This window comes from Argiope bruennichi, chromosome 1, assembly GCF_947563725.1.
Source record: "Argiope bruennichi chromosome 1, qqArgBrue1.1, whole genome shotgun sequence".
NCBI lineage: Eukaryota > Metazoa > Arthropoda > Arachnida > Araneae > Araneidae > Argiope > Argiope bruennichi.
Window position 1 is genome coordinate 102,023,833 of NC_079151.1, and position 12,586 is coordinate 102,036,418.

General features: G+C 24.6%; 1 protein-coding gene across 1 annotated transcript; it reads left to right on the top strand.

Moving 5' to 3' along the window:
* Positions 1–388: 388 nt before the first annotated feature.
* Positions 389–9,918, top strand: LOC129966313 (uncharacterized). Its single transcript, XM_056080736.1, has 8 exons — positions 389–571; positions 3,024–3,268; positions 6,438–6,501; positions 6,827–6,957; positions 8,219–8,337; positions 8,876–9,008; positions 9,128–9,224; positions 9,655–9,918. Exons 1-8 carry the CDS (start codon positions 406–408, stop codon positions 9,708–9,710), a joined length of 1,011 nt encoding a protein of 336 aa, XP_055936711.1. The 5' UTR covers positions 389–405; the 3' UTR covers positions 9,711–9,918.
* Positions 9,919–12,586: the final 2,668 nt, after the last annotated feature.

Here is a 12,586-nt window from a genome sequence, read left to right on the forward strand (position 1 = left end):
AAACAGCAATTTGAAGTTCTGTAACAGTGATATTTAAAAAAATGGACTATTAAGAATTTTTCTTGAAAAATGAAAGTATAACTTTCATTATTCTTTATTCATCGAAATTCGAAACTCGAGCAATGGTGAGAGAATTTGGTTGAGAGAATTTCTCTTTTGACTGAGCAGAAGAAATGACGTCATTTGCTATTTCAGTTTCAGTTCCAAAAACAAAATTTGAAGAATGTAAAATACTTAGTTTATCTAATATAATACTTTAATAATTATATATTTTTATTATTTTAAATTTCAAAAAATCCGTGGTAAATAATTTTGTTGTAAATTATTGCAGTACATTCTGAAAAAAGAAAGACAAGGCAGAAGAAGTTATTATAGATTAGCAGTTTGTTTATTTTTATCTCTGTTATGCATTATGCTTCTGCTGTCAGTGTCAATCGGTGCTGGGAAAAAATGACACGATATACTAATGGTCCTGTATCTCAATACATTTGTCGAAATTCATCAAATGGACTGAATTGGTCACATAAATTAGGACTTTTACTTAGGAATTTCAATCTCAAGAGTAAAATAGGTATCTTGTTTTATTTTTACTTCGCTCTTGACGTTTGTTTATCATTGGTCAATGTTACTTTGAGGGTTCCGTATTCATTCGTTCGAATGGACCTTGCAATTAGTTTTTGTATCTTTATATGCCATTAAAATACATGCTATTTATTAAAAATGTGAATAATATGCTATTTTATTTAATTGCGCATTTACTTTTATCCACCATTTTCATAAAGTAAATTCTTGCGTATCTAATACATAATTCTTTTTTCAGTATTACATCTTAATTATACATTTATAGTTTGCTTGCATTTTAATTTTAGTGGGCATTCTTATGCTGGAGAACTAGTTATAATAATCTATTTTTTTTTTTTTAATTTTGATGGGAATATGTGTATTTTCGGTTTCTTTCGGATACTGGTATTGAATGAATAAAAATAATTTTTTTTTTTAAGAATTCATAATTAAGAGTGCTTTTTCAGATCTAAATAATCTAAATAGTTTATTTCTTTAAAAAAAAATAGTGAATGAACAGTAGGCTGTGTGTATATATAAAATAAACTGTCTGGTATAAAAAAAAAAAAAAAAACTTTTTTCTCTTGAATTGTGAAAAACCTAGTAAAAATTTAAATTCTGAATTTCTTATTATCTGGAACATAGAAAGTTTATATATATATATATATATATATATATATATATATATATATATATATATATATATATAAATAAACTTCTTACAATACATACAAAATTTGTCTTAGAATGGTTATTGTACAAATTATGGTAACTATGAAATTAGTATAATAAATGGGATCATATTTATATAAGTTATCTCATAATCTTTGTAAGTTTTGCCTTTTGTGTTTCTATATCTGTTAATAATTGTTCTAATTAGATGTTAATTTTTATCTGGTATCAAAATATTAGGAATTGGTAACAGTTTCAATTTTTTTCTTACTCTATATACTTATAATATCCAGTTTGTCATAAGTATAAATTTTTATGCAAAGCAACATACCTTAAATCAAGCTCAGTGCCAGTATAACTAAAATTAAAAACAAAACTATTAAAGCTTATAAGAGAAAGTGGGGCTTAGTGTTGTACATTTTATTTTCAGCTGTAGTATCAAAATATCCTGGTATTCAGTTGGTATCAAGTAAATAAAATTCTTAATGTGATCTTTATTCTTTTACTTACTTGTTCCTAATCATGAAAATTAAAAAGACTAATATTTATTTCTAGTATTTTTTTTTTATAATAATGGTCATTGCAACACTGTATCCCATTTTTGGGATTCATTGTTAACAGCAATTATTATAAAGAATGAGACTTTGTAAAAATTTATTTCAATTGAAATATCTAATTGTTCTTAAAGCAAGTTTAAAATAAACATATCAAATCTGCTAAATTTACATAAGTTGAAAGCTTTAAATATAGGGGGAAATATAGAGATTACAGTAACACAGTAGCTTTCAAATGTTCTTCATTCTTTCTTTTGGTCTATTCTCCTGCTTAAAAATCATAAGAAAGAGTAATGAAAGGAAACTGTTTTTAATGTAGTAAAGAAATATTTTTAACATCCCATAAAAAACAGCTAAATTATATGAAGAAAAAGCTTTTGGAAAAATTAACTTTTTATTTATCATTCATATTTCTATTTTAAATAAAAGATGCAGAACTATTAAAAGTAATAAAATTTATCTTGTGAAACATATTTGATTAGAATTAGTTAATTGACAAATAATGCATGCAATACTGCATCACATCTGATATAGCTTGTAACAAAGCTATTTATAACAACATAATGTGAATTTAGATAATCCTTTTTAACTTAATAGAACTTAAACATAATTAATTTTGCTATTAAAATGTTTTTCATCATAAAATAAACATAACTCATGATTAGAGAAAATTTTATTACAAATAAAAAATTTTACTTTTAACATGTAAAAATAGAGGTTTAAGGAAATGTAATTAATAGTTTGATTTCTTCCAAAACCTACAAATTTCTTGAAAACAAAATGACTTGATTAAATTTTAAATAAACTGGAATTAATATGTTATTCCCTTTTTAAAATAAAATTCACAGTGTCCTTATATCAGAAGTAACAGTATAGCCCATTTTCTCCTGTTATAAAATCAAGTCTTGATTTTATTTCAAGTAACTAAATACCACTCTTAGAGTGGTATTTAGTTACTTGAATTCCCATTGTCATTAAACATAGAGTAATAAATCAGTAAGCAGAATTTAAGTTGTTCCTTTAATAGTAATTTCCATTGCTAAGATTTACTAATATGAGTTTCCTCTTAAAATTTGATAAGATTTTTCTGAGGTCTTTGATCTGAAATGGCATCAGATAAATTATTTATTAATTTACAAATTTTATCATTTTATATTAAAAATACCTTTAATGCTCTATATTGTTTTTTATGTATTTTAATAATTGCAGAAAATTATTTTTCTCTTTAATTTAAAGGCCCTAATGAAGGAGATTGCAAAGAGTTTTACGTAGGCACTGAGAAAGTCGGTATAATTAGGCCAGATATTTGGAAGGAGCTCTTGCATTATTCAGCCATTTTTCAGTATGATCAGGCTCAAAATAAAGTTATTTTGAATCCTGAATGGCGGACATATGAAGAAAGAAGTGAGAAACTTGATGATCTTCTTCGCGAGTTACGAAAGAAAGAAATTTTCAGCACTTTAGCTGGATGGAGAAATGAGGTATTTAAGTAAAGTTTTTAACAGTGTACTATAATTTTGCTTTAATTTTCAGTTTTGTGAGGTTGGTAAATTTTTACATTATATATTTCATTTCTATTGCATTTTAAATGTTAGATGGTCTTTAACAGTCTCATGCATGCTACATTGAATCAGAAGTAATAATTATACATAAAATGTTAATTTCTTGATTTCTTTTATGTATGAGATTCTATACAATACAACAAATACTTTAGAGTATTTATTTTAATTTCATAATCTTTTTTGATTATTTAAAATATTTTTTTTAGGTTTTACTAATATTATATTTCTTTTAGATTAACCTTTACAATGTTATTTTCGTATTTGCTAGCTGTTGGAACTAGTGTTTCCCTTTAACGATAATTAAAATTTAGTATATCAGAATGAAATTATATATTCATTATTTTAAATATATGTTGATTTTCTGGCTTTATGCATGTACTGCCTATATAATTGTATTAAGAGAACATAGCATCTAGTTAATTTTTTTATGGTGTTTTAGCTTCATCAAATGCTTATATATTTTAAAGTTTATATGTGCATTTAAATGCTCTGAATATTTAAAAGGAGTATTCATTACATTGATTTTATTAAATATGGAATTGAAAAGATCACGAGTACTATTTTTTTCGTATTCTTTAACTAAAAATTAGTTCTTAAGAAAAATTGAGGTATGAAAATTATGATTTTTACATTGGCATGGATAAAAAATTTCCTAAAAGAAAAATCAACTTTCCTTTATAATTTTTTTGGATTATAAGATATTTTTGATTAGTTATTGCTCTATAAGGTTTTAATTATAGGAGTAGTTCTCATTTTTGAAAAGTAATTGGTGAACAACTTTATTTCTACCTTATTTTTAAATATTTGAAATAAGTGTATCTTTTTACATCTGTGTGTTCAAATCCATGATTTTTATAATTATTTCATACATATTATTAGTGGATACATTTATTTCTATTGAGAATTTTATGAAAAAAATAAATTCAGATTAAATTGATGAATTTTGTATTTAAACTTTTTTTTTTTATTCAAGATGCTGTAACTGGTATTTATAATTGATTCTTCTTTACAAAAAAATTCAAATTGGTTGGTTTTCTTATATAAATTTTTAATACATATTTTTAAAATTACCTTTATAAAACTAAACATTAAAAAAAAATAGAAGATAAAATAGTTAGATGTATGAATGAATTTACTCTTTTTAAATTACTAAACACTTTTTTTCAATTACAAAAGTATTTGTTTATATAGAGATAATGAAATTTCCTTAAAAATTAACTTTATGTGATTTATTTTTCTTGGAAGTTGGTTGATTATTGACCATAATTGTTTCATCATGCTCCTCATCATTTTAGTATTAAAAACAAATACATGTTAATACATATGCATGTAAATTATATGTACATACATATAATTTATATGTGTGTGTAAAAAATGGGTGTTTTCTTTATTTACTGTTTTTGATAATGGTATATCATGTATATTTGCTTTCTTGTGTGCACAAAATTATGTAAATAAATTTAAAAGTGACTTTCTTAAGTATCGTGTTAGCCTGGACTTGTTTCTAAGATCAGTTTTAAATTATAACTTTGAACTTATATGAACTTGTTAACTTATATGAAGTCCCTTATTTATTAAATTAAATTAATCCTTAATTGTTTATTCAGCACTAATATGCCAATAAATATAGTGACATACTATTTATATATCTTTCAAGGACCAATATAAAATGCAATATAAATGAAATGATGCATAATCAAAATTTTAAAAAAGCAGTTTTGATAATTACTAAGTCTATTAATGCAAATGCATTGGAAAGTAATAATTTTAAAGGTTATGGAAATAGATATGCTATCTTACTGCATAGCATTTGGAAGCAGTGATTAAATTTTAAAATGAAACCTTTATTTGTTATTGTTGGAGAAAAAACAAACAAACATACTATTATTATGTGTTCTAATTATTTTTTTCTTATTTTACACAATTTATATTTCAATATGTGTGTGTAATGTTTTGTGTTTAATTTGCCTGTAGGTTTTAAAAAGAGTATTATGAATCTCGTTAAATTATTTGAAAGCTTTTTTATTAGTATTTTGAGAAATAAAATAATTTCAAAGCTTTTAATGGAATTTTCTTGCACCTTAAAAAGAAGCTGAAATAACTTTTTCACATTATTTTTCTTCACTGAAACTGCCACCAGACATTTCATTTATTATTTCATCTGTTGTGAATAATTCCAGAGTTATGAAAGTATTTTATAAATGAGAATGAGGAGAAAAAGACTGAACAAGAAGATAACATATGAATTTTAGAAATGGAGGTGGGGGGGGGATAGTAAGCTTTTTGTAAGTGTAATAAGCTTTTTGTCTTATAAACAATATATTAATTATCATAATTTTTATGATTGAATAAGGAATATGATGAACATGTATATGTAAGTAGTGTGTAAATAAAAAGTGTATAAATAATGTTTTACTGTTGTTTAATAATAATAATAATAATAATAAAAGCAAATTAAAAGGAAAGGAAGGAAGGAAGGTCAAAAGATAAAACAGTTCTATATATTTTTGAAACTGTTTAAAATAATATGAAAGAAATGCTTTCTTGGAAAGAGAATTGTTTATAATGTCGCATTGTTTATATTAACATCTCTTGTTTTATTTTTTTGTGATTGAAAAATAAAATAAAAATATTGAATAAGAAAAACTACTTTAATAGCTATGTTTGGATAGGGAAAAAATATATAAAGTAAATATTAATTACAATTATTCAGGGATATGCATCTGCCTTCCCTAATCTTTAGAAAGTATTGCAGATTGTTCCAAATAATTAGATGCAATGGTTCTATTTGAAGGTGAGAAAACATTTTTATTCACTGATAATTTAATTTTGAAAGACATCTTTAATACATTATGCATACATTGATTATAATTTTATTACATAAATTTATTTCTCTTATTCCCTTTTCCTTTGTTCTCAGATTTCTGTTATAGAAATCGTTTCATTTTTATAATTTGCATCATAAGTTTCATTTTTGTAGATTGCATCATATATTGAAAGGGATGTTAGTATCCACTAAAATAGTTATTAAGCTAAACTGTGTTTTAATAATTCCTGCTGACTGTCTGAGCCATTCTGTCTTTTTCAGTGCTATGATGTGAGTTCTAAATTTGGTGATGTTCCAGTAATGAAGATGGAAAGGTCGGCAACATGTATGTGGTCATAATGTAAAAATGCAAACGTAATATTTTATAGCTAATTATGATTTTTATACTATATTGGTCACAGCTATTCTTTTTTCCCAATAAGTTTTAGTTTAGAATCATGAATGTTGTCAAATATGTATGCATTTTACTATAGAAAGTAGGGTGGAAGGTTTTATGATTAGATAAAATACTATGTAAAAGGTTATTTAACCAATATAGTATAAAACCTAATTAATTGCATGACCACACAATATATTAAAATTTTTTTTATTTGCTTGATGTCCATGTAAGAAGCTTATAAGGCCATTTACATGTACATATTTACTTTTAGGTTTGTTTGGCATTAAAAGATGTGGTGTTCATGTTAATGGTTTTGTTAAAAATGCTGATGGTACCATGAGTATCTGGATTCAGAAAAGGGCTTGTTCAAAACCTACTTGGCCAGGAAAATTTGATAATATGGTCAGTATTTTCATAACTTCTTTTTACATGTAAGAAAAGATTTGCTTTAAACCGTGTTATTTTTTCAGGATTTTCTTTAAATTCAGCACAGCCATGTTTATTTTGAGAATTCAAAGAGAAATTAATTAATCTTTATTTGTTTTGTCTATCTTATTATTCTTCTATTCAGCTGTCTTCATAATATTTTGCCTCGCACAATATTCTTTAAAATTCACTGTGAGAAGAAAGATGTTATTTTTCTTTTAGCAGTTGAATTCATCTATGCAAGTGCAAAATTAGTTTTTAGTTTTCTTATATTTCTTTATAGGTTTCAAGCTTGCTATTTTTCTGTTTTCAGTTCTGATCTTTCAAACATATTGAAAAATTCAATTCTGATATTTCAAACATACAGAGTTTTAAAAACATAATAGGTTTGGGTTGTCTGTTTTTGCAGCTGTTTGTTTTCTTGATATTTATTGATTAAGTCTACACTGTTTACCGTACTGCTCATCTTCATCTCAAAATAAAATATCAAACAATAAATTTATGTTTTTAAATTTTAAAAAGGCGAATTAAAAAGTACTTTATATTTCTTTTGTGAAAACTTTGATTCTGTGAAAATTTTGATCGAATCACAATTGTTTTATGTTAACATTTATAATACTTTCATTTTTATTCATGACAGAAATTTAATAGCATATTTTAAAAATCTTTTTGTGTAGTTTATTAATTATATTTGTTAAAAAGGCTATTTCCAACTGCAAGTTTGGAGTAGCCATTTTTTTAAGCATTTCTGTTAAATTTATTGTTTCTGAAGCTAAAGAAAGCAAAATTTGCTATCAATCAAATTGCATTTAGCTTAAATCTACAAGTTCAAATCAAACACATTTTTTAAAAAGAAATCTTGTCTCTTTAGATCCATTCATATATAAATATTATGAATTAGAGATTTTCCTAAATGGTTATTAATTGCTTTTTGTGGTGTCATACAATAAAAAAAATGAATGCAACATTCATACCTGATTCCAAACATTTCAAAAACATTGTCATAGTGAATTTTTTAATGTATCTTTAAATTTGAGTTCAAAATAAATTTTAAAAATGAAATTTCATGAATAAATCTGTCTAGTTTAGTGAGTATATAATAATGATCAGTGATGGAATATTTTGAAAGATTGAAATTTCACCAGTCATTATTTTTTGAAAATTGCAACTACTTTTAAAAAGGCTGTTCATTTAAGTACAATAATAATTTTTAATTCATAAATTTTCTATGGTATAGGTTAGTGGAGGTTTTAGTGTTGGAATGACTATTTTGGAATGTGTTCGTAAAGAAGCTCAGGAGGAGGCTTCTTTGACTGATACTTTATTAAACAGTATGATACCAGCTGGAGTAGTTTCGTAAGTATTCCTAGTGCTTACTTTCTCATAATTAATGTTAAAATAACTTCATTATTTTTTTAAAAAAGAAATATTCTGCTATTTACTTGGAAATTTTTTAGGGGGATTTTAATTAGCATTAAAATTGTTATTCAAGCAAAATTCATCATATTATAATAATTCCGCATTGTGATAATTATTATACTTCAAACTCAGTTGCAAAAACATTAAAGAAATTGTGATTCAAATTACTATCTATTTGTTTGAATTCCAATTTTGCTACTTTTAAAGAGTTTTATCTGAAAAGTTTGAGATTTGGAAAAGTTTAGCTTCTTATTTCAGATTCTAGGGTCAATCATAGTATTTAATGTTTTGAAAATTATTATATTTGAGCAAATAAATAAATAACCTTAGAAGGAAAAAGTATTAAACGGGGGGAAAAAAACCAGGATGACTTCTAATGATATTTGTATACTATCTTTTATTTAAGTTTTTGAAAAACTAATTTTATATGAATTTTAAAACTGCAATTATTAATGATATTCAATTCTTTTTGTAGATTCATGTTTGAAGATGAAAGAGGGATTTTCCCTGAAACTATATTTGTATTTGATTTGGAAATACCTTCTGATTTCATACCTACAAACAGTGATAATGAAGTTGAGAGCTTTCATTTGTTATCCATTGACGAGGTAGGAAAAACTAAGTAGGAAGTGGAAAATCAAAAACGAAATTAATATTTCATTTCTTAAAATATTTTTAAAATTTTTTTTTTATTTGACATCTGTAATTTTTTTTGTGTGTTTTCTAGTTAAAAAGGGTGATAGTGACTGATGATTTTAAGCTTACAAGTTCTTTGATTGCTTTGGACTTCTTAGTGAGACATGGTTACCTAAACTGTGATGAAGGTAAGTTTTATTGATAATAATGTTTTCCCTTCTTTTAAAAAATATCTTCAAATGTCTTTATTTAATCAATAATTTTCTACCTTTTTACAAACGTTCATGAAAAATCTCCAAACTTTAGCTATAAAAGGAAAGTACTTATTAAATATTTGCTAAATCTAACAAATTTGCAAGACTTTTTTTAGCTCAAAATTTCTAAAATATCAGTAATGTGCATGCCAATATTTTGATGATCAAATAATAAGGGGAAAAATAGAGTTGTATTAATTTTAAAATAATAGTAAATATTTTTTCCTCTAATTTTTCAGAAAAAGACTATCAATATACTAGTTTATTTGCCTTTATATTATTACATAGCTACAAAAATTTATTTACCTAAAGATTTTGTTATATGTTGTAATAAGCACTGTACAGTTTTTCTTTTAAATTTCAGAACCAAATTATATCAAGTTACTGGAAACCCTGCATACACCATTGCATTATCATTAGTAATTAGATCGCTTCTTTTAGATTATTGATGATGTTATAATCATTATGCTGTTTGTGATTTCATTTTGTTATATAATTGCCAGAAGCAATGTTCATTTTATTTTTTTTATTTAAGAATATATGTACATAACTTACATCTTTAATTGCATAATTCGTTTTATATTGTGATGAAATCAAATTAGTATAAATTGATGTGTGGTTTTTGACAGATTTCTGTTACATTTTCTTCTTTAAATCTTTATTGTTGCAATCTGATTCTTTTAGACATCAATGCAATTTAACTTTTTATTACAACTTATTTCTTTGCAAAGTTCTGTAAATAAATAACTCTAAAGTATGATGTAATTGGATGGTACATAACCAGATTTGATTTTTTTTTCTTTGTTACTAAGAGATAGCAATTTTGTAATTTAAAATCTGCTATTAAAGTCTGATTTGTGAATACTAACTTTTTTAAACATGTTTTTTTAACTGAAAAATTGCACAGTAATTAAATCTGAATTAGTATTTTAAACAACTGTATGAGTATTAAATGATTCTTTAATCCTGAGTGCTAACTGAATTAAAAACATTGCTTCTTGCATTTTCATACATTATAGATTTTCCCCTTATTTTGCACTATTTGACATTATTTTTATGTACATATTTGTTAGCTTTGCACAACATTCCTTATCTCTTAGTTTCAGTATAAGCTTCTTAGACCTGTGTGATAGTTAGTAATGATTTTAATTGTATATAGTTAGCAGTTTTGAATCTTAGTTCAGATTATTTATGAGGATTATATTTTTGTATGCTTTTTGTGAGTGTCAAGTCTTTTCAGACAGTGCTTCTCAATTATTAGATTGAAAATGGGTTGTCTATCACTGAAAGAAACTAAGATCTGAGTAATTGTTTGTTATATTGAAAGGCTTATTTATTGTGCGATTTCTTTTTATATGTTAGTGAATAGATTGTAACTTCTGCATTTCTTTGAAAGTTCTCTTTTAAAATTTTGCCAAAAATGGCACTTGCTTGAATCATTATGATATCTAATGCTTGGATGAGGTATATAAATTAGAGTTTTAATTTCATTATATAAGGCTTGTTTATTTTGTTTTATCATCTTTATTATATTTTTTCTTTTGTAGTCGGGGAATGTTTAAGAAATAGAAAGATCTGTCATTGTTTTATGCATTAAACAAATGTTTTTTTTTGTTATTTACATGTGATATTTAATATTGTGTTACAATCTGTTTAATTTAGTTTTTGAGTATCTTAATATTTTAATATATTATTTCTAATAAAAGAATGAAGATTTTGAGAAGAGTAGTCAGGGAAGTATTGTGATTGATTTTATCATCAGCAAATTAAATTTGATAATATATAATATTTGTTCACCTTCATAGTTAGTTCTTTATGTTGCATATATTACAGTTTTCCCCTTTTTATGAGAGACTATGTGCTTAGAAATTGAAATTGTACTCAATTTATTCAATAAATGAATCACCAGTGGTTGATGGAAATTATATCACAAATTATATTTCACAGCCATTTATTTTGGAATTTCTGTAAAGCTTCATAGTTGAAAAATTCACTGAATATAATTGAGTAATAAAGTATACCAGATTCATTTACATTTTTGTGTTTATTTCTCGACAAACTTGTAATGTGTTCTGCATACTTGTTAATTTTTGAGGAAGTGAAAAAAAATTGCTCAATTTGTGTTCATATGTAAAAGTATTCTTGTTGCACATATGTGTGATATGTTATAAATTGTTTTAGTTTTCAGTTTATCTATTATATCTATAAGTTATTATATTTATTGATTTTTTTCATGTGCATTTAAATTATGTATTTTGTTATTTGTTGAATTTATTGAAAGGATGACAATGTTTGAGAAGCACTGTCATAACTTTAGTGTTTCAAAAGAATTCTGTGATCTCTGATGCAGTATAAAATCGTACTTTTACCATCTGCAGTTAACTTATGGTATAGAATCCTATTGTTGGATACGTATATATTTCTTAATGCAGGTTTACTTTATAGGATAGTAACGGAAGCAAGTTGTCAGTAGATTTATTCTAGTTTTCAACATATTTCATGATAAAATTATGGAACTGTTAATTCACTGTATGATGTAAAACAAATATATAAATTTCTGTGATTTCACTGATGTTCACATCAAATGGTGGAAATAAGTAGATAATGATATAGTAAAAACTTACTTTGCCATTATATTCTTCTCTAAAATTAGGATAAGTACTATAAATATGTCCTGTCTTAACAAAATTTATGTTAAGATAAGACATAGTTAAATCATTTGAAATTATCAACTATCTCAGTTACTATCCTAATCACCTGCTCACTAACTAATATGCCAAAGATTTTGATTTAAAAATCACTGTTAAAACAGTTTGTTTTTTGTGGTATTGAAGAAATACGGTTGGAAATAGTTAGAGATTTCTTACAATTTCTATTAAAAATTTTCATATCTTCTCTTTAAACAAAACAGTTTAGCAGTCTTAAAAAATGTGATTTTTTATTTCCTTTTAAAATATTGTGATAAAGAGTATTTATTCAATTTCTTATTTTTCTGTAATAATAAAACTATACACATTTTCTGAATAGTAAATTTTTGAATGACCACTTTTAATATAGCCAAAATTTTTTATCTGATTAGAAATTAATAGATTGTTCATCACAGGTTATTTTTTTAAAGTAGCTTAGATTTTTAGGTATACCATTACCCCTCAAGATCTGAGTTATTTAATTTTTGAAATTGTTTCAGTGCAATGAATATTTAATTATCAATTGCTGATTTTTAAGAAATATGAGCTTTTTGAGTTACTTTTATTGCATCTATTCCTCAAATGAACAAAAAATTCATAAATTGTGAA

What these genes read in the sequence shown, in the direction of transcription:
- LOC129966313 (XM_056080736.1), top strand. Translation starts at nt 406, where the DNA reads ATGCATTATGCTTCTGCTGTCAGTGTCAATCGGTGCTGGGAAAAAATG. An exon ending in CAATCTCAAGAGTAAAATAG is followed by an intron (nt 572 to 3,023) that starts GTATCTTGTTTT and finishes TTTAATTTAAAG; the next exon opens with GCCCTAATGAAGGAGATTGC. An exon ending in TAGCTGGATGGAGAAATGAG is followed by an intron (nt 3,269 to 6,437) that starts GTATTTAAGTAA and finishes TGTCTTTTTCAG; the next exon opens with TGCTATGATGTGAGTTCTAA.